General features: G+C 40.1%; 4 protein-coding genes across 6 annotated transcripts in view; 1 reads left to right on the top strand and 3 right to left on the bottom strand.

Annotated features, from left to right (window-relative positions):
• Positions 1-19,748, bottom strand: part of LOC109485632 (haloacid dehalogenase-like hydrolase domain-containing protein 2) — a 21,692-nt gene extending 1,944 nt beyond the window's left edge. The window contains exons 1-8 of one of the 2 annotated variants that reach the window (XM_019789322.1): positions 19,670-19,748; positions 19,417-19,443; positions 18,675-18,780; positions 18,238-18,312; positions 17,489-17,622; positions 16,666-16,750; positions 15,660-15,876; positions 5,705-5,768 (exon numbers count right to left, since the gene is read on the bottom strand). In XM_019789322.1, coding sequence (XP_019644881.1) covers positions 5,705-5,768; positions 15,660-15,876; positions 16,666-16,750; positions 17,489-17,622; positions 18,238-18,312; positions 18,675-18,780; positions 19,417-19,443; positions 19,670-19,718 — 757 coding nt within the window. In that variant the 5' untranslated portion in view covers positions 19,719-19,748. Of the gene's footprint in view, positions 1-5,704; positions 5,769-15,659; positions 15,877-16,665; positions 16,751-17,488; positions 17,623-18,237; positions 18,313-18,674; positions 18,781-19,416; positions 19,499-19,669 lie in introns of those variants that run through there. The other variant, XM_019789323.1, reaches the window with a different exon arrangement.
• Positions 19,749-20,010: 262 nt separating this feature from the next.
• Positions 20,011-22,703, top strand: LOC109485631 (interferon-stimulated 20 kDa exonuclease-like 2). 2 transcript variants are annotated; one of them, XM_019789321.1, is made up of 3 exons: positions 20,011-20,169; positions 20,509-21,205; positions 21,882-22,703. In XM_019789321.1, the coding sequence occupies exons 2-3, from the start codon at positions 20,520-20,522 to the stop codon at positions 22,150-22,152; spliced, it is 957 nt and encodes a 318-aa protein (XP_019644880.1). In that variant the 5' UTR covers positions 20,011-20,169; positions 20,509-20,519; the 3' UTR covers positions 22,153-22,703. The 2 variants fall into 2 exon arrangements, with proteins under 2 accessions (XP_019644880.1, XP_019644879.1); XM_019789320.1 differs by having other exon boundaries at positions 20,017-20,169; positions 20,512-21,205.
• Positions 22,704-23,191: 488 nt separating this feature from the next.
• On the bottom strand, positions 23,192-24,343 carry LOC109485552 (slit homolog 2 protein-like). The gene has a single exon (XM_019789243.1). The coding sequence runs from the start codon at positions 24,215-24,217 to the stop codon at positions 23,192-23,194; it is 1,026 nt and encodes a 341-aa protein (XP_019644802.1). The 5' UTR covers positions 24,218-24,343.
• A 636-nt stretch (positions 24,344-24,979) lies between these two features.
• Positions 24,980-27,736, bottom strand: LOC109485551 (immunoglobulin superfamily containing leucine-rich repeat protein-like). The gene is made up of 3 exons (XM_019789242.1): positions 27,718-27,736; positions 25,551-26,282; positions 24,980-24,984 (listed from the first exon to the last, which is right to left on the bottom strand). The coding sequence occupies exons 1-3, from the start codon at positions 27,734-27,736 to the stop codon at positions 24,980-24,982; spliced, it is 756 nt and encodes a 251-aa protein (XP_019644801.1).

Below are 27,736 nucleotides of genomic sequence, written 5' to 3'. Positions count from 1 at the left end.
ATGAATGAATGAATGAATGAATGAATGAATGAATGAATGAATGAATGAATGAATGAATGAATGAATGAATGAATGAATGAATGAATGAATGAATAAATGAATGAATAAATGAATGAATAAACATGTCAAAACTCATGTAAAATTGTGATGGCTTCACCAAATGTAAACAAATAGAGAGTAACTTTAAGATAGAAAATAAGCATTATCAACATCTCATAGTACCCAAAATATCATGTCTGAAAACATTTACATGTACAATGTATACCATATATATATAGGAAATACATGTACCTTACAACGAATATAAATCAAACACATTATACGCAATAGTAAAACGCGAGACAATAAACATTATGACCAGTCCTCTTTACAGTTACTGTACATGTATATCATGTCCAACGACCTTCGCATTGTACTTATGATATAAATTATATATAGACTATAAGTTATGACTTACAACTTAATGTACAATATATAAATCAAATATATTGTATATGACAATAAGCATTATCAATATATCATACCATATAAAGTTATGACTTCTCACTGTGCTTGTAAATGTGATCTTTATAGATGATAAATATGTCTTGAAGTTTTGCTTGACTGGAGATCTGTTTAACAGTGAGAATAAGAGGCAATTATCCCAAATCATAAAGCACTTTATTCCTGTTGAAATTTACCTCTTACGGTTGACATTTTACACGTCAGAAATAAACTTATCAAGGCGTATAGATCGCACTTTGTGGTGTAAAGGTGGGGTTAGGAGTGATTGGCGCTCCAAATGTCACCACGATCCGAGGGGGTATTGAACGCTGGTTTGCCTGGTTTCGTGGCATTTACATTTCTGCAGGTGGAATTTGGAGCTGTCAACGCAAATTTCGTCAACACCAATCTCTCTTCTGAGAATGTTATGTTTTTGGATGTGTTAGGCCACACCAATTTAACTTGGTTAACGGATTCGCCGTCTGATTTGCAAAAAAAAAAATCAGAATCAACTGCAAAATGCTCATATTTTGCCCTGAACAGTTTAAAACAGTCCTTTTCTTCCTAGTTGTTACTGTTATTCCATCTTTCAATGCAGTGGTATCATTAAAAGTTCAAAATTCATTGTTTAAATTTTGAACCAGCCTGATGTGTTGACTTCATGGCTCCTATCGTACCACTTTGGGCCATAATAGGATGCCTAGGCCTGGGTTTTTTTCGCCCGCCCGCTCCATTATTTTTCTACAAAAATCTGTTAAGTTAAACCAAGAAATTAAATTGGTGTAGCCATATGGTACATTATTGAAGAATTATCCCCAATTCAATGAGGAAAGGGTCTTGATTTTCAACCCAATTTGTGGTCTTTGTGTTCCAATCAGTGCTGCTGTGGCCAAGTATGTTTGGGTCAATAGGGCACATTTAGCAGTTTACTCACTTGAAACAACATTGAGTATATGATCATTACAACAGATTATTTTGAACAAGAAATAGCTATGCCTTCAAGTACTACAGTTATCAACCAAGGATTGAGGTGTTCAAAAAGTAATTATCCCTGGAACTGTCAAAAAGTGGAACTCACTGCTACCATGCAAGTACAGTAGGGCTATCATCACTAGATTATCAAGCTTTCAATGATGTTTACTGTTAGATGTGCAAAGGTTAGGTGTAACAGGTCAATCTGTGTAATGCAGCCAGCTGCTGCCATGACCACAAAGTTGGTGTATTACACCAAAGGACAATTATACTATACAGAAACAGAAGCTGGTGTGTTACACCGAAGGGCAGTTATACCGGCTATACAGATACAGAAGCTGGTGTGTCATGCCAAAGGGCAGTTATACTGGCTATACAGATACAGAAGCTGGTGTGTTACGCCGAAGGGCGATTATACCGCCTATACAGATACAGAAGCTGGTGTGTTACGCCGAAGGGCGGTTATACCGGCTATACAGATACAGAAGCTGGTGTGTTACGCTGAAGGGTAGTTATATATATAGTACCGGCTATACAGATACAGAAGCTGGTGTGTTATGCCGAAGGGCAGTTATACCGGCTATACAGATACAGAACTGGTGTGTTATGCTGAAGGGCAGTTATACCGGCTAAACAGATACAGAAGCTGGTGTGTTACCGCAAAGGGCGGTTACACCGGCTAAACAGATACAGAAGCTGGTGTGTTACCGCAAAGGGCAGTTATACCGGCTAAACAGGTACAGAAGCTGGTGTGTTACACCGAAGGGTTGTTATACTGGCTATACAGATACAGAAGCTGGTGTGTTACGCCGAAGGCTAGGGCAGTTATGCTGGCTATATAATATATATCATACAGAAGCTGGTGTGTTATGCCGAAGGGCAGTTATACTGGCAAAACAGATGGTTGCATTGTGTCTGGTTCAAGCCGGAGACTAGGTGTTTTGATTTACGATCATTCTAAAACCGTTACAGCAGTCATGCAGAAAGTAACTGACATCCAGTTGGACATACAAACTTTAGAACGTCATATATCCTGAGTTCTCCATCCATCAAGATCAGGGTAAAATATTAGCCTTTCCACAAACCAGGGAGTACTAAAAGTACGGAAGGTAAGGCCACACCAATTTGATTTGTTGGTTCTATGATTTTTTCAAGAAAAATTTGAAGCGACAGGGAAAAAAAAAACAGGCCAAGGCATACTATGATAGCTCCAAATGCTAGGATAGGAGCCATGATGTCAACATACCAGGTTGGTTTGCATAATGCCATGTACATGTAATTCCAACAATGAATTTCAAACTTTTAAACAAGCCACTGATGGAAAAAGTGTAAAATCAGTAACAACAAAGAAACTTCCTTCAACTATTAGGGGCAAAATATCAGCATTTTGGAGTTGACTTAGAGCCTGAAATGTTTTTTTCCATATCAGAATTAAGCGGGCTAATCCGAGAACCAACAAATTAAATTGGTGTGACCTAACAAATGTAGAACCCGGGGAAGGTGACTTGGTGGTGTGTTTTCGACAATGATGTATTCGTGGCCTTTTATTTTCCACCAGAATGATCTTTTCGATTCCCGGTCCTGTCACGGCTTAAAAGTAAAGTGGACGAAAGAGACGCGCTAGTATAGCATTACGTGGCAGGAAGATTGGGGTGTTTTTGAAATGCGAATGGAATGCCTAACTACCGTTTTCAAGCTCGAAAACGTTTTAGGGCTTTAAACTACACTGGAAAAGCTTTTAGGCAAATAGGAAAGATGCATGCATTGCTTTAGTCGACTTACAGAAGAAAAGAAAGCTAGTAATATCGAATTTGGAAACACAGCAGTCTTTGGTTCAATGTAATGCTATGCCACAGACCATGCAGACTCCAAATCTGATACAACAGAGAAACACAAAACTTAAGACATAAAAAGCAAGATGCCTAAACTTTCAAAATAGAGACCTTAAACATTGTAGGAAAAAGCCAGGTATCACTAAAACTACTGTCAAGTCTGCCACACTTGTAAAAAAAATAAATGCCACTTCTACAACTACCAAGTTAGATTCACCTCTGTATGACTGTATACAACATAATGTAAACCAACACCACAGGGTGTCTGCTACCTCACCAGTTACCATGGTGACAGACCTCTGGTCCAGGTCATTGACCTTAATTGTTTGAAAAAGAAGAAACTGAGCAAAAACAATATATTTAACAGTGACTTACAGTTTGCTACAAAACAACAAACAACATATCTTACAGTTTTCTTTTTATGTGGACAATTTACTTTAAACCATGCAAAAATCAATGGAAACAATGATGTCAACTATGAAATTTACATGCTATGGCCTAACAAGTGCATTAGTAGAAAATAGTATGTCTACCAGCATCGAATCTTTACGCCTATAATCTGGTCCCAGTTGGTGTGTTATATAAGTCTATAACATGACCTTCATGTCTACCTTTTCAGCAAACTAAATTGCAAAAAATCATACCCTGACTGAAGCTTACAGTAAGTGAATTTGCACCAAGCAGAAATTCTATGAATACATAAAATATCGGCAAACTGTCTTGAAGGTTGAATTGAAGGACATTGAGTCCGGAAAGTTTTGGATTGTGTTCTTGAACTTGGAGGTCACTGAAAATGGGATACAAAAACTAGAAAGATATAATTTTGCATCTAGCAAATGCATATGATTGTTTACCTTCACATGGTCTAGCTTAACTACTGCTCTGTTTATTCTTTCTCGAACATATTTCATATAATATAATATATGGTGACCAGCCTCTCCAACTCTGTAACCCAATACCACAGGGTGTCTGCTACATCACCAATTACCATGGTGACAGACCTCTGGTCCAGGTCATTGACCTTATTTATTCAAAGAAGAAGAAACTGAGCAAAACAATAAGTTTTCCTTCTGCAAAGGTAAACATAAAAAATGCACGGTTCTTAGTGGCAAATGTGCAGATCTTGTCACATTGGCGACACCAAATTTGTTTGTATTCTCATCAGTGTTTGGACTAATTAACTATTAGCAAGATTAATTTAAAGGAGAAATTGTCCATAAGTTTCAGAATATTAAGTAGATTAGTAATTGCAATGCTAAAATGTGTACCCCATGAGTTCCTTTATATACTTTACTGTACAACAGCTAAGTTAAATCAATGGGGAAAATATCCATAAAATTCCAAACAAGGGAGAAAATTACAATGCCAAAACATAAACCCCATGCTATTCCCATACTTTACACCAGATACCAATGTCTACTTTCTATAATTTTCAGCCGTTAAAACATGAAACTAGCAACATACATCACAGGGAATCAATTGTGTGGAATAATAAGCTCGTAAATATTGGATGTTATGTGTTTGATCATTTTTGTCCTTGCGTGGGGTACATCCGATGAAATCGTTACCATGTCGTGACAAATTACACTTGCCTGGAGCGGAATATTTTGCTGTCAAGTCTTTTAATTTGATGTGGAAATGACTTAATTATCGGGCGGCTTTGCAGATATTGGAATGTCATAATGCATCGCTGATGCTTTTGTGATCCATGTATCAATTCTATATGGCATTAATGAATACAGAATACTATGATTTCCATATAAGCATGCTATTGTATCAACTATGATATGATCCTAAATGTTTCATTCCTTGTTCTCATTTTCACATATGTAAAAGAGGAATGGTTCAAATGATTAAAATGCAAATAAACATCTACATTGTATTCAAATATGGACAACCAACAACAAACTGAGGAGACAGAAACTTACTGGGCAAGTTCTCAAGTTCAAAAGATTTCCAGATGTGCTACAGATACAATAGCTAACTATCAGTAGTTCTGACAAGTATCAAAACCAGTTCTGGCCAATTTATCCTCACAATTCCGACCACTAACTACTAGTTCTGACCAGTACCTACCAGTACTGACCAGTACCAACTGGCTCTGACCAGTTATAACCAGTTGTGACCAGTATTCACTTGTTTGGATCAGTACCTACCAGTTCTGATCAGTACCAGTTCAAACCAGACTACCTTAACTACATGTAGTTCTGACCAGTTTAGTCCAGTACCTACCAGACCAATACCCACCAGTTCATTTCAGTGTTAACCAGTTGTGACCAGCACTCACCTGTTTGACCAGTACCTACCAGTACAGACCAGTACCTTCCAGTTCTGACCAGTACCTTAGCAGTTCTTACCAGTACAGACTAGTACCTTCCAGTTCAGACCAGTACCTACCAGTTCAGACCAGTACCTACCAGTTCTGACCAGGATTCCAGCCATGCCAGCTGTCTGGGCACCACCGACATCGTCCCGGACATCCTGTGAACACAGGTAAGTAGTGGTAGGCATTCGTCAGTTTCATAGGATAAGAAATATGTCCTTAGTTACAAAAGGTACAATGCTGATGACATCATTTTAGAAACTTTTTCCATCAGGTTTGACAGAAAAAAAGGCTAGGACAATCCATGCCTGTAGCCACGGGGGTTGAGGGGGTTCGGAAGAACCCCCCCCCACAAGGCTCAAAGGTCCACTTCCACTTTTTATGTAAAGGTCCAAGATTTTTCTTGAAAAGGTAGATTGGAATCGTAAAAAAACTGCTCCCTTGAATTGAATCATTGAATCATTTATCTCTGATTTTTTTCTTGGAAATCCTCTCAAAAATGCACGAAATGCCATTTTTATAAGGTTCATTTTTCACAATTTTCAGGGGGAGCATACCCCCGGACCCCCCCCAGGAACCTCGCGCCTTCGGCGCTCAAGGTCCCCTCAAGCAGTGGGAAGAACCCCCCATTCAAAATCCTGGCTACGGGCATGCAATCATATATGTCAGGGTAGAAACTCCAACCTGGAAGAATTGGTAATTTTACCATTAGAGTCTGATCCTGATCGATGACTTTGTCAACAGAGACTCCAGTCAGGATGCTGTTAATGTGTTAGGGTCTCCCATTGACAAATCCTACATTACAAGTCAATCCATTGATCTAAAGTGACACAAATCAAAGTTAAAATCAAAGTTCTGTCTTTAAGGGAATATCTTAAAATTTATAGACCCCAATTGGGATCTCTGCCGGTTATAGAATCACTAATTCTACCAGATCAGATAGGCTCTATACTCTCACTCCTCTCATTCCTCATTGCTCTAGGCTGCTACCACAATTTATTAGTAACCCAGCCCCCCCCCATATCAAATTTCTAAAAGCCCAAAGACTGAATGCAGTTAACATTCAATGTAACAGTAATTAACCTCTGTCAGTTGTGTGACTTAATACCAAATGAATGACTGCAAATTCCTCAGGGCAGGCTCACTTCAAATATGCAGGGGTGTTAACCTCCTGCCTGCAGCCTCACTCCATAACTAATACAACTTTGGTGGCAAAAGTTCACCCTAGCAAGGGGAAGGTTAACCTTTAGCACACTGAAGCTTTTTGGCTCCCAATTCTCATTTAGTTATACTATAGGTAAGGCAGCAGGGGGAAGGTTAACCTTTAGCATGCTGAAGTAGGTTTTTGGCTACCAATTCTCTACTGGTTACAGGGTTAGGCAGTATGGAGAAGGTTAACCTTTAGCACACTGAAGTAGCTTTTTGGCTACCGATTCTCTACTGGTTACAGGGTTAGGCAGCAGGGAGAAGGTTAACCTTTAGCACACTGAAGTAGCTGTTTGGCTACCAATTCTCTACTGGATACAAGTTAGGCAGCAGGGAGTAGGTTAACCTTCGTGACGCTGAAGTCACTGATTGGCTAACAATTCTCTACTGGTTACAGGTTAGGCAGCAGGGAGAAGGTTAACCTTTAGCTAAGTTAAACTGAAGTAGGTTTTTGGCTAAAAATACTCTACTGGTTACAGGGTTAGGCAGCAGGGAGAAGGTTAACTTTTAGCACACTGAAGTAGATTTTTGGCTAACAATTCTCTGTACCTGTCTAAAAGAATACAGATGACTTAATATTTACATGTAAATTGCTAGAAATGTAACATAGATTTTTTTAATGTATAAACTATGTAACTGATGTATACAAAGGTCACCCTATAGCTAATTGACCATCTCTAATTTGGTAATTGTAGTGCTGAGTAAATGAATGGCATTTGCAATACGTCCATACAAATTAGATACAATGCCGAAAGGGAATAAGCCTTGCATAGCTATCTATACTACTACTAATTGCGACGTTATATATGGCAGATTTTCATCAACTACTGACCCATGACATAAACTTGCCAATCAGATTGGTAATAAGATATAAAGAATCAATGAGAATACAGATGGTGCCTGATTGATTGCTGTATTAAAGTGTAATAAAATGTCAGAGTTTCGGTCTATAACAGTTACTTGGCAGCAGAATTAACTGTTAACCTTGGAATATACTAGGTTCTTTGAAGGTAACATCCTATTAACATGTCATGCCGTAGCCAGGGGGTTCCGGGGGGTTCGGACCCCCCTGGCTACGGTTTGGTCCACTTTTTATGTAAAGGTCCACGATTTTTCTTGAAAAGATGGACTGGAATCCTAGAAAAACTGCTCCCTTTGTCATTGAATAAAAATTTATCTCTGATTTTTTCTTGGAAATCCTCTCAAAAATGCACGAAATGCCATTTTAGAAGGTTTATTTTTCAAAATTTTCAGGGGGAGCATGCCCCCGGACCCCCCTAGGAACCTCGCGCCTTCGGCGCTCGAGGTCCCCTCAAGCAGTGGGAAGAACCCCCCCCCATTCAAAATCCTGGCTACGGGCATGCATGTTTGCAGAATGTACTGTGTCTGCGCAAAACCCAGATTTTTTTCGATTTTTGTTGATCAGAATTTTGCCTGTTTCAGATGATATCTTGTCCAACACAACATTTGAAGACTATGTACAGATGGAATGTCATCCTAAAATACGTGAATACGACTTGAAATTAAACGAGACGTTCTGCCGAACTGCTATGCACAATACGTTATGAGTTTCACACAGGTGCAGTATGTTCTGCCGACGTGCCTGTCCTATTCATGTTAAGTTTATGACTGACTTTATTGCGATCCACATTAAGCTTCTTTTAGGAAGCTATTCTTTGCGAGGTAACTGCATGGTTTGAAAACAGGTGCTGCAATGCTGTAATAAATGATGCAGTTTAAGTTTATATCACTCTATAGCAAAGTTATATGATGCTTCAAATACTAGGATTCAGTCTAGTATGCACATGATAAAGTTGCTTGTCATGGGTCTTATACATATTGTTCATCATACACCAATTCAAAAAGAAGTCAAACCCATGCAAGACGTTTAGATTAAGAACAATAGCACTTGAAAATAGACACAATGCTACATACCCCCATATTCATTGGCTTTCAAGAGTTACATTCATCCTGCAATTAGCATTATTTTGCAATTAGCCTTTAGGCAAAAATTGTAGGTTCACAGAAATGTACACAGAACAATAAGTTGTGGCAGTTTTTGTCTAATACTGAACTGGTCTACCGTATTAATAACTGCATGTGTGGGCAATCAACTGTCAAAATCAGGTCCCACCCACCATGCAACCAAATCTAACCAAAGGAGAAAGAAAGACACAAACCCACAACTCAATCACCCAAAAAATAGCATGTTATTGTAAAAAGTCAATGCTACCAGAAAAGTCTGACCGTTTCCAAAATCATATCCTTTTTAAAGTTACTTGTCTTGAGTAACTGTAATTTTGTATTATCACCTAGAATTGTCTAACCTTCATTGATACACCCAATACTTCGGAATCCAGAAGTAACAAGACAAAAAAACAGATATTTCAGATTCTCAAGCCTTTAAAAACACAGTTTCCCACATTTTGAGAGGCAAATCATAGGGTTTAGAGTTAGAGTGGTTGTTGGTGATCCTTTGGATGTTTTTATATAATTATTATATTACCCAAGATTTTTTTTTATTATTCCATCACATGCCACAAAGTTCCTGCAATTGACCAAAAAAAAAAGGTGCTGGCTAGAGCCCTGAAGTACAAGTGCGATACCTCAGCGTTAGCATTCAATTTCACAGTCGCCTTGGTCATTTGTCAGAAGGGAATTTCGCCGGGACTATCATTTAGCATATTTTCAATTTTCCAGAAGTAGCAAGGTGGAACGTTCAATAAATACATTCATGGTGCAAACTGTGGGGGGCACGTGGGGACGTGATGAGATGACTACCAACTTCACAGCTATAACACCCAGATTAACATTAGGCCACAGCAAGTAAATTTTATGGATGACATCCTTTCTCAGACTCCAAATCTAACGCGAGCGGGCGAAAAAAACAAGGTTCCTACATTTCTAAATTTTGACTCAATCATTGTACTATTTAAATGATTTTGATTCAGTGGGAAATCACATATAAACAGCCAGTATCACATATCACAGCATCAAAGTAAGAAACAAAACATTAAATCAGAGCCTTTTCTTGTCTCCTCTCTTCATAGTTATCTGCCATCTACCTTCCGGCATGGCAATAGACATCTTTGCCCATTTTCGGCATGTTGACCACTGTCAGAAGGCAACAAATTTTTTTTTTTCCAAAATCAGGCGAAAATTTATGTGCGCGCTGATGTCATCCTTAAAAATTACTTGCTGTGGCCTTACTGTAAGTATGGAAAGGTTTGCTTTGGTTATATAGTTGCAGCTTCAGGACTGAAATCAACATGCTGAGAATAAATTTGTGCAGGTACATGTAGACATCAGAAATACCTGCAAAGCACCAATCTAACCTTCTCCCTGCTGCCTAACCCCAAAACTGATACAAAATTGGTACAAAATAGCTTCCTAGGCTAGATTAACCTACACCAGGATTAAAATTACTGCAAGTCTGGAAATGTTTGCTGTTCAAGACAGAAATCACTGGAGCAAGAAATCTGTTTAAGCTGTAACAATACAGATTGTTATCTTGGAAGTTCATCTGTGTTGGTAGAAGTCATTATGAAACACATTTGAACTGCAATTTCCAACAAAAAAAAATGGCCTTACCCAAATTTTTGACTGTACAACTCCAATGTTTGTCGAGGAAATTGTTTTGAACACGAGCTGACACACCTTTCTACTTCTTCCACAATATTGAAAAAAAAAAACGCAAAAAATAAATTAATTTAGGCCTCACCATCTTAATTTGTTGGTTCTCGGATTTTTTCGTAAAAAAATATGAAGCGACAGGGCAAAAAAAGAATGAAAATAAAAACAGGTCTAGGCTTCCTAGTATTATAGCCCCAAATGATATATACGATAGGAGCTGTGAAGTCAACACAAAAGGCTGGATTAATATCTAAACAATGAATTTTGAACTTTTAATCAACCCACTGCATTGATAGATGGAAAAACTGTAACAACTAGGAAGAAAAAGACTTTCCTCAACTGTTGGGGGCAAATAAGCCTATTTGAGTAGATTCAGAACCAGAGTCTTTTTTTTTTTGCAAATCACAAAAAAAAGAAGAGGCAAATGCGAGAACCAACAAATTAAATTGGTGTGGCCTTATGGCAGTTTGAAATCAATACCAACTCCACGGCTTTAAAACCAGGATTAAGATTACTGCAAGTCTGGAAAGGTTTGCTGTTCAAGACAAAAATGAAAACACTGGGAATAAATTTGTGCAGGTACATTTACATCAGAAATACCTGCACAGCACCAATCTAACCTAATCTCCCTGCTGCCTAACTCCAAAACCGATACAAAATTGGTACAAAATAGCTTCCAAGGCAGGCTGAAGGTTAACCTACACAATCACACAGGTCATATTTCCAGCCATGAATTTTTGGATTAACACTAACTTATCAAAGCCTAAAAGGACGTGCAAGTTACTAAATATGATACAGCCAATACATGATGATTACATACTGCCCCTGAGTCTGATTGAACAGAGAAGGTATAGTATAACTTTCCCTGATGAAAGGACAGGGAATGGGGACTTAACGGGATTTCTAAGAATTCGCTTTCAAATCCCAAGGTTTAAGAGGATTTGGCAAGGAGGGTTTTACTTTACAGTATCCTATAAGTTGGGGCATGATAAGCATTTCAATTGCATGGAGGTAACACTATGATCAATGTTGGTCCTTCTGTAAGGCCACAGTCACTAAAGTAAATTTTATGGATGACATCCTCCGCAGACTCCAAATCAAATGCGAGCGGGCAAAAAAAAAAGAAGGCAGGTAAAAAAAAACAGGTTCCTACATTTAAAAATTTTGACTCAATCATTGTACAAATGGTTTTAATTCAATGGGAACATCACATATACACAGCCAACATCACATATCACTGCATCAAAGTAAGAAACAAAACATTAAATCAGAGCCTTTTCTTGTCTCCTCTCTTCATAGCTTTTTTTAACGGAGTGGTTCAATGCAAGGCCTATACGGCCACTTCTTGGCATTGAACAAAAAATATCATAGAGACAAACATGGCTATGTTAAGAGATGGCGTTGAATGTTTGATTTAAAAGCCTGTAGATTGTAGGTTGGTGGGAAACACTTGTCAGGGAGGGAATTCCAAAGCTTGGCCATAATATCTGCCATCCACCTTCCAGCATGGCAACATACATGTACATCTTTGCCCATTTTCTGCATGTTCACCTCTGTCAGAAGGCAACAAAATTTCTTGTTTTTTTTTTTTCCAAAATCAGGCGAAAATTAATGCGCGCGCTGATGTCATCCATAAAAATTACTTGCTGTGGCCTAAAGGAATGCCTGAATATGTGTTCCTGGAACTACAGGGCTCATGCTAGAACCAGTAAATTTGCCCCATACATCAGACACAAGTGTTATATTACACTTCCAAGGACATTTGACTCACTTTCAAGGTCACATACATGATATTACCTTGCAGGCCAGTATTGTAAGATTTTGGCAAACTAGAAACTTTCTGTAGAATGAAATTCTGTTTGTATCGTAAAAAATGTTTCTGCTATTTTTTTTTACATTCAAGTGTTCATACAAGTACAAATGTATGCTGCAGTACATTATGTGTTGAGCTAGTTATAGTCTGGTACTTTAAACTAAATTAAAAAATGACAGGTTTTAAATACAATTCCTACGCCAAATATTGCACTTGTACTCTGTGTATCAAAAATTATGAAAAGGTTGATAAAGCTTATTTTTGTAAATAAGTGCCAACAAAACATTTTCTCAAATAATGCTTGCAAAAAAGCTAACTCAATATTTATACTACAATAAGTGTTAGTTTAAGTTGTATCTATTAGACAGTACCATGTCAAATTAAATAAAAATTTATGCACAACTTACCAGGGGAGATTTCAACTGGGGAAAAGTAAAACTGAATTTATGAGGTTCGAAGATTCACGAAAAAAAATACTCCCCAAAAGTCTGAAAACTCTCATCTCTAGTTTCCTGTTTTTTAGGCCACACCAATTTAATTTGTTGTTTCTCGGATTTTTTTAGAAAAAATATGGAGCGACAGTGCAAAATAAAAAAAAAAACCAAGGCACCCCATGATAGCTGGAAATGTTACAATATGAGCCATGAAGTGAATATACCAGCCTGGTTTATAATTATTTAACAATAGATTTTGTACTTTTAATGAAACAAAATTGCACTGTTACATTGAAAAACAATATGCAGGAAACTAGTAATCTGTGTGAGGCAAACTCTCGCTGTCTCAGCCGTATCAGGCCCTTTCTCAGAGCACCGATCGTTGGGAAGGTTGTTAGGGTACAATTTAATCAGGCTAGGGGTACAAACTAAGATGCCTTCCACATAAAAGGGCACGACTTACAAGTAATGACTAGACAGCACCCATCCCTCAGATAATTAACCCGAGGCACATACAAGCTAGTAAAGCAAAAGGGCAAGATTACAATGTTGTAGGTACATGTAGTGGTGTAACAGCCCTTAGGCCTCACCAATTTAATTTCTTAGTTAACAGATTTTTCTAGAAAAGTAATGGAGCAGGCAGGAAAAAAATTAAATTAAAACAAACTATTATGGCCCAAAATGGTACAATAGGAGCCATGAAGTCAACACACCAGGCTGGTTCAAAATTTAAACAATGAATTTTGAACTTTTAATGATACCATTGCATTGAAAGACGGAATAACTCTAACAACTAGGAAGAAAAGGACTGTTTTCTACTGTTTAGGGAAAAGGACTGTTTTTTTTTTTCTTGCAAATCAGAAAAAATGAAGCGGGCAAATCCGTTAACCAAGAAATTGAATTGGTATGGCCTTATTTAATTACCATTACCAAGTAGGTTATGTATTTGGTGTCATTTGTTGCTTAGGTAGGTTTGTTTGTTTGTTTGTTTGTTTTTGTTTGCAGACAAGTTGAGAATACCTGGATCGATTTTTATGAAAACGAAGGGCAAGTTTAATCATCAAGTGATGATTGGATACATGTAGGTACAGGAGATAATTAACTAGAAGCACGTACCACATGTACATGTAGTACCTGGGGGAATATTGTGGATTCCTGCAGTGTGGCAGACCTTGTTGCATAATACTTTTGGGACCACATTCTTGCTCAACTCATCAACCTTAGGCCACAGCAAGGAAATTGTATGGATGATGTCCACACATACACATAAAAATTTGCCTGGTTTGAAAAAAACAAAAACTGGAAAGGTAACATTTGCAAAGCAAATGCATAACCTTTGCATATGGTCTGCTAGATGTTAATTCTTACTCAAATACATTCATAATATATGGTCAGACAGGAGTCTAAATCCCTCCTACTATAAGATTGTAACATTTTGTAACCCAACACCAGTTACCATGGTGACAGATGTCAACAAATCAGGTCATTGGCCAGATCAGATCTAGAGGTTAGTGTTTGGAGAAGAAGAGGAAACTCAGAGCAAAAACAATATATTTTCCTTCAGTAAACATAAAATTGTATGTTGATGTGTATTTGCTGCATTGACATTGCAAGAATTCGAAGTCTTGCTCTTGGTGGCAAATGTGCAGATGCTGGCACATTGGTGCACCTAATCCGTAGTGTGTTTTTGGCACACCTTTTGACAGATTACCGAAGAGGTTCAGTGGGCATCACTCTACCATACAGGGTCAGGGAATTTGTGTAAAGTGCCTTTTCAAAGGGCACAACGTTGGGGCATGGTGAGAACCTATTGCAATTGGTTCCGAGTCCAGCTCTATCCGTTGTGCCACCGATGCCACTATGCAGAGCATAGGGGTGGTGCCCATCTCCATTTCCATAGGCCTTGGGCAACACACAGTTGTGCAAGGCACTACAGCAGGGGGCTGGTCCGCTGGTAGTGCTGTGTGTTTGACCTTCCCACACTCTTTCTCATACGTGCTGAGTGCTCAGCAGAGAAAGAAGTGTGTACCATTTTTTAAAAGTCTTTGGTATGACCCGGCCGGGGTTTGAACTCACAACCTCCCGGTTACAAGGCGAGCACTCTACCAATTGACCTATTGCACCGGTCTATCTCCACACATACACATAAAAATTTGCCTGGTTTGAAATAAAAAATGTAAATGTATGTTGATGTGTATTTGCTGCATTGAAATTGCAAGAAGTCTTGCTCTTGGTGGCAAATGTGCAGATGTTGACACATTGGTGCACCAAATCCGTAGTGTGTTTTGGGCACACTTTTTGACAGATTACCGAAGAGGCTCAGTGGGCATCACTCTACCATACAGGGAGGGAATTCGTGTAAAGTGCCTTTCCAAAGGGCACAACATTAGGGCATGGTGAGAACCTATTGGTTCCGAGTCCAGCTCCATCCGTTGTGCCACCGATGCCCTAATGCAGAGCATAGGGGTGGTGCCAATCTCCATTTCCATAGCCCTTGGGCAACACACAGTTGTGCAGGGCACTACAGCAGGGGGCTGGTCCGCTGGTATTGCTGTGTGTTTGACCTTCCCACACTCTTTCTCATATGTGCTAAGTGCTAAGCAGAGAAAGAAGTGCCATTTTTAAAGTCTTTGGTATGACTCGGCCGAGGTTTGAACTCACGACCTCCCGGTTACAAAGCGAGCACTCTACCAATTGAGCTATTGTGCAGTACGTTGTGCAGTAAGACTTTAAAATGACAGTGATAATTGTTGATTTTGAAAACCCATGTCTGCTATTTCCTGTTGTAGATTGAACGGTGTTTGTACATATTTGTATATAGTGTGTTTCTGTGTACTTGTTTTGTTTTTTTAACCAATTGTAAAAATCGAATACACAATTCAGGGGTGCATCAATATTTCCTGCTTTTGTATATACGATTTTGTTTGATTGAATAAATTTATTGAAAAAGTCTTCATACTTACATCTCCTATCATAACAGCTTCTTCAGGAGCGCAACCTAATGTTTTCAGAGCTTCTCTGAAAAACATCGTCTCCGGTTTCCCCACGACTGTTGCTCGGACGTCGGTGGCGTACTCAAGACCTGTAACGAACGGCCCTGGTCCCAGGGACAGGCCGTCACTCTTCTTGTAGTACCTGGCCTTGTGGATGGCTATCAGTGGGGCTCCACCTAGCAAGAGTCTGAGGTATTGCAGAGTACCAGTCAGTGCATGTCACACCTAAATTATATCATTAAAGCTCTTCAAAGCAATTTCAGGGCAGTAAAACTGGATTTTGTAAGTCAGTTTTCCGGTCATTTTTTTAATTGTACAGTAACTGTACTTCAGGAAGCTACATGTATATTGCACTGAAAGACCTCTCACATCTAAATCATATTATTTGATTATAGCCATTCAAAGCAAGTTCAGGGCAGTAAAAATGGATTTTCAAAGTCAATTTTGCAGCCATATTTTAGTAGTCAAGGAGAATCAAGGAGGATGTATGTTTGAAACAACTCCACAGCATACTGACATCTGTGAGGCCTTGCCAATTTAATTTGTTGTTTCTCGGATTTTTCAAGAAAAAATATGAAGCGACTGGGTGAAATTTTAAAAAAAACAGGCCAAGGCACAATCCCTTGAAGGCGGAAATGTTACAATATGAGTAGTGAAGTCAACATACCAGGCTGGTTTATAATTAAAACAATGTAGATTTTGAACTTTTGATGAAATGATCAAGAAGTTGCATTATTACATTGAAAAACTTTAACAACTAAGAAGAAGAGGACTCTCTTCAACCATTGGGGCCAAAATATGTCTTTCCTTGAGCATTTTGCAGTTGATTGAGAACCTAAAATCTTTTTTTTGTGTGTGTGAATCGTAAAAAAATGGACAGGGCAACCCGAGAAACAACAAATTCAATTGGTGTGGCCTAAAGCAAAAATGCAATGTCACTGAAGATTGTAAGAGTTGCGTTAACAGATCTCCCTACCTGAATGCATCATTTAGAGGTCTGTAGTTGAACATGTCTGGTGCTAAACCAATCACTACAGCATTGGGGTTGGTAGTGTCGATACCTGAAAAGAAACAAGATTTAATATGTACAACAATTTTAGGTATACCGGTAGAGTCTTCTTTAACCAGAAATAACTAGGTGGCAAAGTTCTGCATTTGAATTCCAAACAGGCCCCAATGTTCTGCACACAACTTAAGGTACGGTCACAACCCGCCGTACGTGCTTTTTGGCCGCGTACGTTTTTTGGGAGGCTACGTCTGCACGTTTTTTTCTGAAAACTTGGGGAAGGAGTGGCATCGACACACGTCACTCGCACGTCACTCGCACAGTTTCGCAAGGTGTAAGAGTGTGGTCTGCACGCCACGTCTGACCGTGAGCGGTTGCGTGCATCGTACATTGCGCAAGTGGTAAGTGAGTTGTACGTGCTTTTAATGTAAGATCTCTGTGCGATTGCATCTTTACCGTAAGGAGGCCGTACTCACACGTGCGTCTTTCGCACGGCACGTACGGGGCACGCGCGTCGCCCGTACTCGCACGCACGGGTGGTGAATCCGTAGACCGCACGCAGAAAAAGTTTTACATGCACTTAAAGTTCTATGGCGTGTCTGCGTGCTCCCAAATCCGTAGGATTCTGTACGGAGGCGGTACTCACCACGCACGGATGCCCTATGTTTGCCCACGTTTTTGCACGTAGACAGCACGCAGAAGCACGTACGGCGGGTTGTGACCGAAGCTTTAGGCCAAAATAAGAAAGAAGATTTTCTGTACAATCATAACAACTTGCAAATTGTTTTCTCACCTTCAAAGTCCTGTAATGCTGAGTCTTGAAGAAACAACATGGGCCGAACTTTCATCTCTTCTACTAAGTTTCTTGCTGCAGTTAAAGAAGTGAAGACTTCCTCCGGCTGGATGTCAAATCCTAGCTTCTGTAATCTGAAATTCAATAGCATTTTTTAAATGTTTGCCTTCACAGAAGGAAAACATATTGTTTTTGCACTGATTCTTCTTTTCCTTCTTCACCAAATGCACACTAGTAATAAGACTGATGACTTGAATATTTAGGGTTTAATATTGTAATGTTGCTTCTGACAGAGTAGTAGTGAGTGAGTGAGTAGTGAGAGTGAGAGAGTGAGTGAGTGAGTGAGTGAGTGTGAGTGAGTGAGTGAGTGAGTGAGTGAGTGAGTGAGTGAGTGAGTGAGTGAGTGAGTGAGTGATTGAGTGTGAGTGAGTGAGTGAGTGAGTGGGTGAGGAGTGAGTGAGTAAGTGGGTGAGTGATGGAATAAGTGACTGAGTGAGAAGTAAGTGAGTGTGAGTGAGTGAGTGAGTGAGTGAGTGAGTGAGTGAGTGAGTGAGTGAGTGAGTGAGTGAGTGAGTGAGTAGAGTGAGTGCGTGCGTGAGTGAGTGAGTGATTGAGTGAGTAGAGTGAGTGCGTGCGTGCGTGCGTGAGTGAGTGAGTGAGTGAGTGAGTGAGTGAGTGAGTGAGTGAGTGAGTGAGTGAGTGAGTGAGTGAGTAAGTGAGTGAGTGAGTGAGTGAGTGTTAAAACACACCTGTTTACCAGCATCTGTTTGGACTCCTTTGTTGTGTTGGTCACAAACTTGACCTTCAGGGGACATTCCCTTAGCCTAGGTAGGAAATAAGTTGTCACATGTTACAGATGTACTTATAATTAAATTAATTATGATGATGATGATAATATATGTCAGGGCAAGGACATTACACTGTAAAATAATGTCCTTGGTCAGGGTAGGGACTCCATTTTTTTAGATTTCTGATTGATTGCTGTATTAGAGGTAATATTTTACATGTAAAGGACAGCATATATGATATTAGAGTAATAAGCACTTCATTCTGTGCTAAACCCGTCTTGTATTGTGCACAGCACTTCGACAGAACATCTTTTTTAAGGCCATATTCACATATTATATTAAGGAATCGACATTCCGTTTTCAAAGTTGTGTTGGAAACGCTATGAACTGAGTATTACCTTCTGAGGGCCTCCACAGCTCCAGGGGTGGCCGTGTCTTCCACATGGAGAGTCCCGCTCAAATCCACCAGAACTGCACACAGCTTCCTACTCATCAGGCACCTGCCTGGGACACAGGGGGCAACCAGAGGGGACTAATATAACCATCAAATCTTGGGACAAGGCACTTAGTTGGGCAGAACATATCGTATATTAGTTTAAAGGATGTGTTTTGTATAATTAGGAAGATAACCCACATACAGTCTACAACTCCTGTACATGCATGTGTCACTGTTAATATTAACACATACGTATTATATTTGCAACTTTCGTGATACTGTAGAAAACAGTATCAATAGGACTGTATATAACTAAAGATTTGTTAGCCAGGTGTCCAGTCCATCGTGGTTGGGGCGGGTTCTCTTCGGGGCTGCAGAAGCTCTTTCCCGCCCGAATCAGCTAGATTCTCCCGGTATGTTTTGCACGACGGGAGTTAGTGGTGGGGTTACTAAATCAATTCCGGGCGTGTCTAACTCTATGACATGCGTAACATGTACACTCCTACCGGGCGGTCTGTTGAGCTGGGCGGGGGAAACTATTATAGAGCCCCGAAGACAGCCTGGCCCAACCACGATAGACTGGTGCTGGATACCAGGCTACCTTTATATAATAACGTTAACCGTTACAGCCGGTTTTCTTGCTTGAATACTACTTCGAGGACATAATGGCCACGATTCAAACATAAAAAACGAGCTCAACATACCTTTGCTTAACATGAACAGTTTCCAACCTGTGGAAAAAAAGTTAAAATTCAAAAGACGTTTGCAGACGACTTTTTCCTGCAAATGTCGCGCGGGTTGTTGTTGGTCTAAGGTGAAAGAGGGCAGCAGAATGACAACATCAAATAACGATATAACCTTTCAAACTACTCCAAATCGTAAAAATATGGTTATCAAAATTTGACAAAACCAATTTTGATATGATAGTGAACACAAATCTGACCAAAATTCTCTTACCTTCTTCATTTTTGGTGTTTGCAGCAATATATTTCGCTGTATAATACATTCTCCTTTATTTTTTGGAATAGCCCATTCTGTCCCCTTTCTTTAGTTAGCTGCCTTTCTAGAAGATAAATTTTGCCTGTTGAAATATTCCACCTCTGGTGATATGATTCCCGTAACTACCCTCAAAACACGGTAAAGATGTAATAAAAATACCTAAGGTAAAGGCTAAGCTATACTATCTAATGGATAGGTGTAAACATTTTGCAAAAAAGTTCTTGCAACTCTCCGTATTTTCAGGCATTTATTTACAGTAGAGTGGGTCACCATTACGCAATTCTTTATCTTGGATCAGGGCCCTTCGTGACAAGTGTGTACACGTGCCGGTATCCGGCCACGGAATTTTGCCGGGTTTTCTAGCCTTTTTCTCCCTTCTACTTGAAGAATAACGTCGCTTGAAGTTGGTATCTAGAAAGATTGATAAAAGAGCTACCAGTAGCTGCATTTCGGACTAGGTAAGTACTATTCATGTTCTTGTCACTATGTGCCCCCCTCCCCACCGTCACTAGATTACGCAAGCTCACGTAACGTGTAGCTACCGAACTACTAAACTATAGTACTGTACGGCGTATAGATATGTATAATTCATGAAACTTTGTCCTTTAAAACCCTATATATATTATAAAGAACGCTGGTCTTTAAATATTTTTGAAAATACATGTATGTGTACGAGTACCACAAGATCATGCCAGGATTTTACTCGAAGGAACATACCTTGCTACTATAATCATGACAAGATATGTTTCTTACCTTCATTTTGTACTCATGTTGTTCACTTTTCAATTTTTTTCCAGTAGCATCAGAAATGCCTTCTCAAGCTACTAGTATACAACCAGTGTCCTCCACACCAAAGAAACGCCACTGTCCAGTCAGTGATGAGCAAACCTCATCCAAGAAACTGAAACTAAATGGCAAAACTGAAACTAGATGGCCAAACTTCACTACTACTAGTACTCGGGCAGTGAAGCCCCCTACCGACTCTGAGAGGAACTGCAGCAGTAATGAACGTTACCTCGCCATGGACTGTGAGATGGTTGGCTGCGGACCTCGAGGCTCTGTCAGCGCTCTCGCACGTTGCAGCATCGTCAGTCACAGCGGACAGACCGTATACGACAGGTACGTCAAGCCGCAACAGCGTATCACCGATTACCGCACCCCATACAGCGGTATATGTCCCAGACACATGCTGCAAGCTGTACCCTTCGCACAAGCACAAGAGGAAGTGAGGAAGATTTTACACAACAAAGTCGTGATCGGGCACGCTGTCTACAACGATTTCAAAGCGTTGGAGTTCGGTCACCCGCGCGAGCTGACCAGAGACACGTCCAGATACCCCGCGCTGAATCTTCTCGGTGGGTTTCCGGCCACAAGTCCCGTGTCCTTGAAGAGACTTTCAAGGAGCCTGTTGGGTCGTACAATTCAGCAGACGGGGCATTCGTCAGTTGAGGATGCCAGGGCTACTATGGACTTGTATAAACTAGTTCAACACAGGTGTTTAATTATTTGTTTTATTTTATGCCTGATATTTTTTTTTACTTTGCCCGATTAGAAAAATCCCATTGCAATTGTGGCATGTACGTTTTATTGTTCCTTTTCTCATCAGTCTATGGCAATTATACAATGTACATGCAGACTGCATACATTTTCACAAACACACTCTCACACTCTCTTACACTGTCTCACACCCTCTTTGTATATAACAATAGAGCTCAATAAAGCACTTCTTTCTTATGTCATTTCTAGAATACATTCTGGCTGTACTGCCAGGGCTCGAAATTAACTTTTCTTCCTATTGTCCCAGCACTGTCCCAAAAATAAATGTCAATTGTCCCGAAGTTAGGATGAACTGTCCCAACCTGTTTTTTGGGAAGTATTGTATGACTTCAACTGGAAGTCTACTTTATTTTCGTTCTGAACCCAGGCACACTATAACTGCAGAGTAGACAGGAAATTCAGGGGGACTGATAAAATAAAAGAAGGGCTGACATTCTGATGTTGGTTATTTTTCTATTGTCCCAAAAATGTCCAAAAGTGTCTTTTTAGTTGTCCCAGTCTAAATTTTAGTGGTCAGTGGCCATCAGACCACCTTTGAAGTTAATTTCGGGCCCTGACTGCTTGATGCACAAATGGAATTATGTATTAATTTCTTCTCTTTCTTATCAAACAGGTGGGAAGAAGAACTAAGAAGGAAGCAGCACTCACACCAAACCTCCAAGTTGTCAGGGTTCTCATCCTCTTCAAGGAATAACTGTCAGAAAACTACAAATTCTTCCACTCCCTCACAAAACAGTGCTTTAGTATCCCCAGGAAGCAAAAAAAATGGTTGGAATTCAAAAGCATCGTGTTCAAAGAGAATGGTAAAAACCAGATCTGTGCAAAATTTTCTCAGTGACGAGTACTGGTCAGGAGAGTTCCTATCTGTGAATCAGGGACGGTAATAAACATAGAGAAATATGAAAGTGATTGAAACATTATAAAACAACAGGTCACATGTGATATTTCTGTGTGTGTTTTATTTACACACTTTCAGTGCACTGAAGATTTAAAGTACAATGTAATTCTAAACTGTCAGCCAATGTCATAGAGCTAGCTTACAGTCCATTTCCTATCATGTACTTCAAGCAAAATCAAATCATATCCAATAAAAATATCAAATATGAATACTAGTATAGCATGTTGCTACTAGTTACATGAATAAAAAAATAAAGGTATGTAAATTTATGTCTTAATGTTATTACTTAAAAGGTGATAATTTCAATCCTACAACATCATGTGCAGTTCTAAACTTTCAATTTCTAGAAAGAAAAATATGATTCATAATCTTTGGTTTTGTTAAAAAGAATTTCATAGAAATATTAGTTATGATGAAGTTGTATTACCAGGGTTCGAAATACATCTGTACTTTGTTTGCAGGGTAGGTAGTTGGAAATAACCTGCACTTGACAAGTTTTACCTGCTTTAGATCTGCATAAAGATAGATTTCATGTAAGTATCAAACTGCGGACAGTTAAGAGAGCATTTTTTAAGTCTTCACTTAACCTTTAAAAAGTAGGCTGGATTGTTCAGCCAGCAAAGAAGATGCCCGGACCTCCCTTTACCAAACCCATCGTCTACTGAGACGGAGGGAGGCCGATGTAAAGACGGCGTTTTAATAGTCTCCCCCAGACTCCTTTGCAGGCTGAATAAATAGTAGAAATCGGCAAAGGGGGAAATCATTGGCCAGAGGAGTTGGCCGGCCATAGAGGGTCCAGTTTGCCTGCACAGAGTCTGAGGAAAGTCGCTATCCTCTTTGATGTCCACAAATGGGTTTTAAATAGGTGCGAAGTGCCAGAGTAAGCCGTTTATTGCTTTGCCTGTCAAGTGTGCAGGCAAGCTGGACCCTCTATGGCCGGCCAACTCCTCTGGCCAGTGATTTACCCCTTTGCCGATTTCTACTATTTATTCAGCCTGCAAAGGAGTCTGGTGGAGACTAGCGTTTTAATCACTGGGGCCCCTCGAGAGAAACGCATATTGGTAACCAGTTACATTTGCGCCGCGCGGGCATTGGGACTTCTGTAGCATGTCGCCATGTTGTGCTGTTATTTTACTGTCAGACTGGAGATTACTAGGAGAAGGACCAGCAGAAGTTCCCTCTTCCCAACCTTGTCTTGTCTGCAGACCGGGTGTGTTTCTTGTTGTTGCTGTTGAGGCCGAGTTTTCAATTCCGCACCCCGTCAGATTTTGTGCAACATCTGTCAAAAGCTTTCCTTTCAGGTGGACAGGGCTGTCGCATTTGAACGGCTTAGCGTCAAAGGCAATATCGTAGGACAGAATGCAGGCCTCGCACAATTCGCAATACTTGTTAGTGTTGACGCAGTTACAATCTTCTGTACTAGAAGTACGTAATTCTGGTTCAACCGGTTCCAGCAGACACTTGAGCTTGTTCATCAGCCACAGCATTGCACAGCTACAGTTAAAGGGGTTGTATTGAATGTATACCAGCGCCGAGACGTGTAAGAAAGGATGTCCCAGCTCGTGAAAGGAGAAAGAAGCTAGCCTGTTGTTAGACAAATTTACGCTCTTCAGTTTAGGCAAATTCTTCACGACAGCGTCTAAGCTGACGTGCGTAAGTCGGTTGAACTCCACATCTAGGTTTTCTAGGTTTGGTAAGTTGCGAAGAGACGCCCAGTCCACGGTTTCAATGAGGTTAAATTTCAAGACCAGTGAGTCGAGATGTTTGAGTACTGGAACTTCTGTCAGGCTCTTGATACAGTTGGATGAAAGATCCAGGCGAGTCACATCGGGTGGTACGCTTTTAGGTAGTGTTGTCAACCCTAATCTCCGACAGTTCAATGCTACCCACGAAAACAACCGACTAGTTTTGTTGTTAATTGTACAGCCTCGTGGGTAAGCGAAGCAACTCATAGAGGCAACTGCCAAGCAAAAAACAACAGTGAACCAGAACCGACTATTTCTGCTTCGTTTTGGTGACTGCAGCCCTCCATATGGAGAAAACATCTTCATTTTATTTCTTTTTTTTAGCCAAATGCGTATGAGAATAACAACCGGAAGATTGCCTTTTGTTTCTGCTTGATTATAAGATCTTTCAATAATGACAAGTACTTTTCTTGTCTGTAATCTAAAAACGACAGGAAAAGTTCACCTTCTTTGCTGTCCAGAAGAGAAACGATCAGTATGTTGCGATCGAGCGGCGTAAATGTCAGTCCCGATGTTCCCTCCTCCACTGCTTCTCCACAGAATAAAAGATATCCCAAATAAGTCTGGTAGATATCGTGCTCACCAGAATATGCATATTTTTTAAAGAACCTTACGAGTCTATGTAAGCCATGCACGTGGATACGTAGGATGTTGCATAAGATCTGACAAAAGTTTTGAGTTCTGTCAAAAGTTCATAGCCGTAGACTAATTAATATCCAGTGTTGATGCTTAAGGCCATGTTTGATTAGTATATCGGATGTGAGTAAACAACATCTGCCAGACCAGACAGAAGATTATTGTTCTGATTGCAGTCCGCGATGATATTTCCAGTCAGGGTTTAAGAAAAAAAACTAGTTTGGCAAGTGCCGTACGATTTCTCTCTCAGTTTTTGACAGGATAAAAACACAATCAACTAGGGTAGGATTGTATAAAGCTTGTCTTACATTTTCAGCTCTGGTTTTGATGTTAATTAGTACAGTACACCATATGCGTTGGCTAAACTTGAAAAAAAAGTGATGCTACTATGAAACTATGAGTAGGTAGTAGGTATGTCTCTTTGAATGTATCTCAACCTGCAAAAAGTGCAATTAATGAGACTAGAACTATAAAACACCTAGCTTGTCTTACATTTAGCAGATAAACTTCAATATAGTATTCAAAGAGGAAGAGGACTTCGTGGATAAACTTGACAAAATACAAAAAAAAAAAAGATCAGTACCGGTACGGACTTCTGTTGGGATAGCTTGAGGTTGCAGATTCTTTGATATCTTGACTGACAGCTCCACGTGTGATCAAAGAATTTGATTTGCAAAAGGAAAAATGATATTAGAAGAGACAGAAGATCACATTGCTACCTGCAGGCTATGTCGTCATCACAGAGAGTCTCTCTCATTGGTTAGCAGAGACGTGGGCGTGAAGTGCCCGGATGTGTAGCTGAAAACTTTTCACGAAAACTTTTACAGACGGAACGTTTAGGCCACAGCAAGTAAATTTTATGGATGACATCCTCCGCAGACTCCATGGCCCCCTGAGAGAAACGCATATTGGTAACCAGTTGCATTTGCGCCGCGCGGGCATTGGGACTTCTGTAGCATGTCGCCATGTTGCGCTGTTATTTTACTATCAGCCTGGAGATTACCAGTAGAAGGACCAGCAGGAGTTCCCTCTTGTACTATCTGCTGACCGGGGATGTTTGTAATTGTTGCTGTTGAGGCCGAGTTTTCAATCCCGCACCCCGTCAGATTTTGTGCAACTTCCGTCAAACGCTTTCCTTTCAGGTGGACAGGGCTATCGCATGTGAACGCCAACGCCAACTCAACGCCAAATTTACCCATAAGGTAGTAGTAGGACAGAATGCATGCCTCGCACAACTCACACTGCCTGACGAAGTCACAGTCTTCGAATTCTGTACTACAAGGTAATTCTGGTTCAACCGGTTCTAGTAGGCATTTGAGCTTGTTCATCAGCCACAACATTGCACAGCTACAGTTAAAGGGGTTGTATTGAATGTATACCAGCGCCGAGACGAGTAAGAAAGGATGTCCCAGCTCGTGAAAGGAGAAAGAAGCTAGCCTGTTGGATTTCAGATTTACGCGCTCCAGTTTGGGTAAATCTTTTACGACAGCGTTTAAGCTGACGTGCGTGAGTCGGTTGCACATCAGATCCAGGTTTTCTAGGTTTGGTAAGTTGCGAAGGGACGCCCAGTCCACGGTTTCAATGAGGTTAAATTTCAAGACCAGTGAGTCGAGATGTTTGAGTACTGGAACTTCTGTCAGGCTCTTGATACAGTTGGATGAAAGATCCAGGCGAGTCACATCGGGTGGTACGCTTTTGGGGAATGTTGTCAACCCTAATCTCCGACAGTTCAATGCTACCCACGAAAACAATCGAGTAGTTTTGTTTGTAATTATACAGCCTCGTGGGTAAGCGAAGCCTCTCATAGAGGCAACTGCCAAGCAAAAAATGACAGACCAGAACCGACTATCTCTGCTTAGTTTTGGTGACTGCGGCCCTCCATATGGAGAAAACATCTTCATTTTATTTCTTTTTTTTAGCCAAATGCGGATGAGAATAACAACCGGAAGATTGCCTTTTGTGTCTGCTTGATTACAAGATTTTTGAATGTCTGGTTCTTTCTTGTCTGTAAACTAAAAACGACAGGAAAAGTTAACCTTCTTTGCTGTCCAGAAGAGAAGCGATCAGTATGATGATGTGATCGAGCGGCGTAAATGTTAGTCCCGATGTTCCCTCCTCCTCTGCTTCTCCACAGAATAAAAGACATCCCAAATAAGTCTGGTAGATACCGTGCTCACCAGAATATGCATATTTTTTTAAGAACCTTACGAGCCTATGTAAGCCATGCACATGGATACGTAGGATGTTGCATAAGATCTGACAGAAGTTTTGAGTTCTGTCAAAAGTTCATAGCCGTAGACTAATTAATATCCAGTGTTGATGCTTAAGGCCATGTTTGATTAGTATATCGGATGTGAGTAAACAACATCTGCCAGACCAGACAGAAGATTTTTGTTCTGATTGCAGTCCGCGATGATATTTCCAGTCAGGGTTTGAGAAAAAAAACTAGTTTGGCAAGTGCCGTACGATTTGTCTCTCAGTTTTTGACAGGATAAAAACACAATCAACTAGGTTAGGATTGTATAAAGCTTGTCTTACATTTTCAGCTCTGGTTTTGATGGTAATTAGTACAGTACACCATATGCGTTGGCTAAACTTGAAAAAAGTAATGCTACTATAAAACTATGATTAGGTAGTAGGTATGTCTCTTTTAATGTATCTCAACCTGCAAAAACAACAATTAATGAGACTAGAACTATAAAACACCTAGCTTGTCTTACATTGAGCAGATAAACTTCAATATAGTATTCAAAGAGGGCTTCGTGGATAAACTTGACAAAATTTAAAAAAAAAAAAGATCAGTACCGGTACGGACTTCTGTTGGGATAGCTTGAGGTTGCAGATTCTTTGATATCTTGACTGACAGCTCCACGTGTGATCAAAGAATTTGATTTGCAAAAGGAAAAATGATATTAGAAGAGACAGAAGATCACATTGCTACCTGCAGGCTATGTCGTCATCACAGAGAGTCTCTCTCATTGGTTAGCAGAGACGTGGGCGTGAAGTGCCCGGATGTGTAGCTGAAAACTTTTCACGAAAACTTTTACAGACGGAACGTTTAGGCCACAGCAAGTAAATTTTATGGATGACATCCTCCGCAGACTCCATGCCCCCCTGAGAGAAACGCATATTGGTAACCAGTTGCATTTGCGCCGCGCGGGCATTGGAACTTCTGTAGCAGGTCGCCAT

This window comes from Branchiostoma belcheri, unplaced genomic scaffold, assembly GCF_001625305.1.
Source record: "Branchiostoma belcheri isolate BF01 breed outbred unplaced genomic scaffold, Haploidv18h27 scaffold77, whole genome shotgun sequence".
Classification (NCBI taxonomy): Eukaryota; Metazoa; Chordata; class Leptocardii; order Amphioxiformes; family Branchiostomatidae; genus Branchiostoma; species Branchiostoma belcheri.
Note: the sequence above shows the minus strand (reverse complement) of the source record. Positions and strands in the feature narration are given on the sequence as shown.

Coding starts and splice junctions, on each gene's coding strand:
- LOC109485631 (XM_019789321.1), top strand. CDS start 20,520: ATGCCTTCTCAAGCTACTAGTATACAACCAGTGTCCTCCACACCAAAG. Junction 21,206..21,881: donor TATAAACTAGTTCAACACAG/GTGTTTAATTAT, acceptor CTTATCAAACAG/GTGGGAAGAAGAACTAAGAA.
- LOC109485552 (XM_019789243.1), bottom strand. CDS start 24,217: ATGAAGATGTTTTCTCCATATGGAGGGCTGCAGTCACCAAAACGAAGC.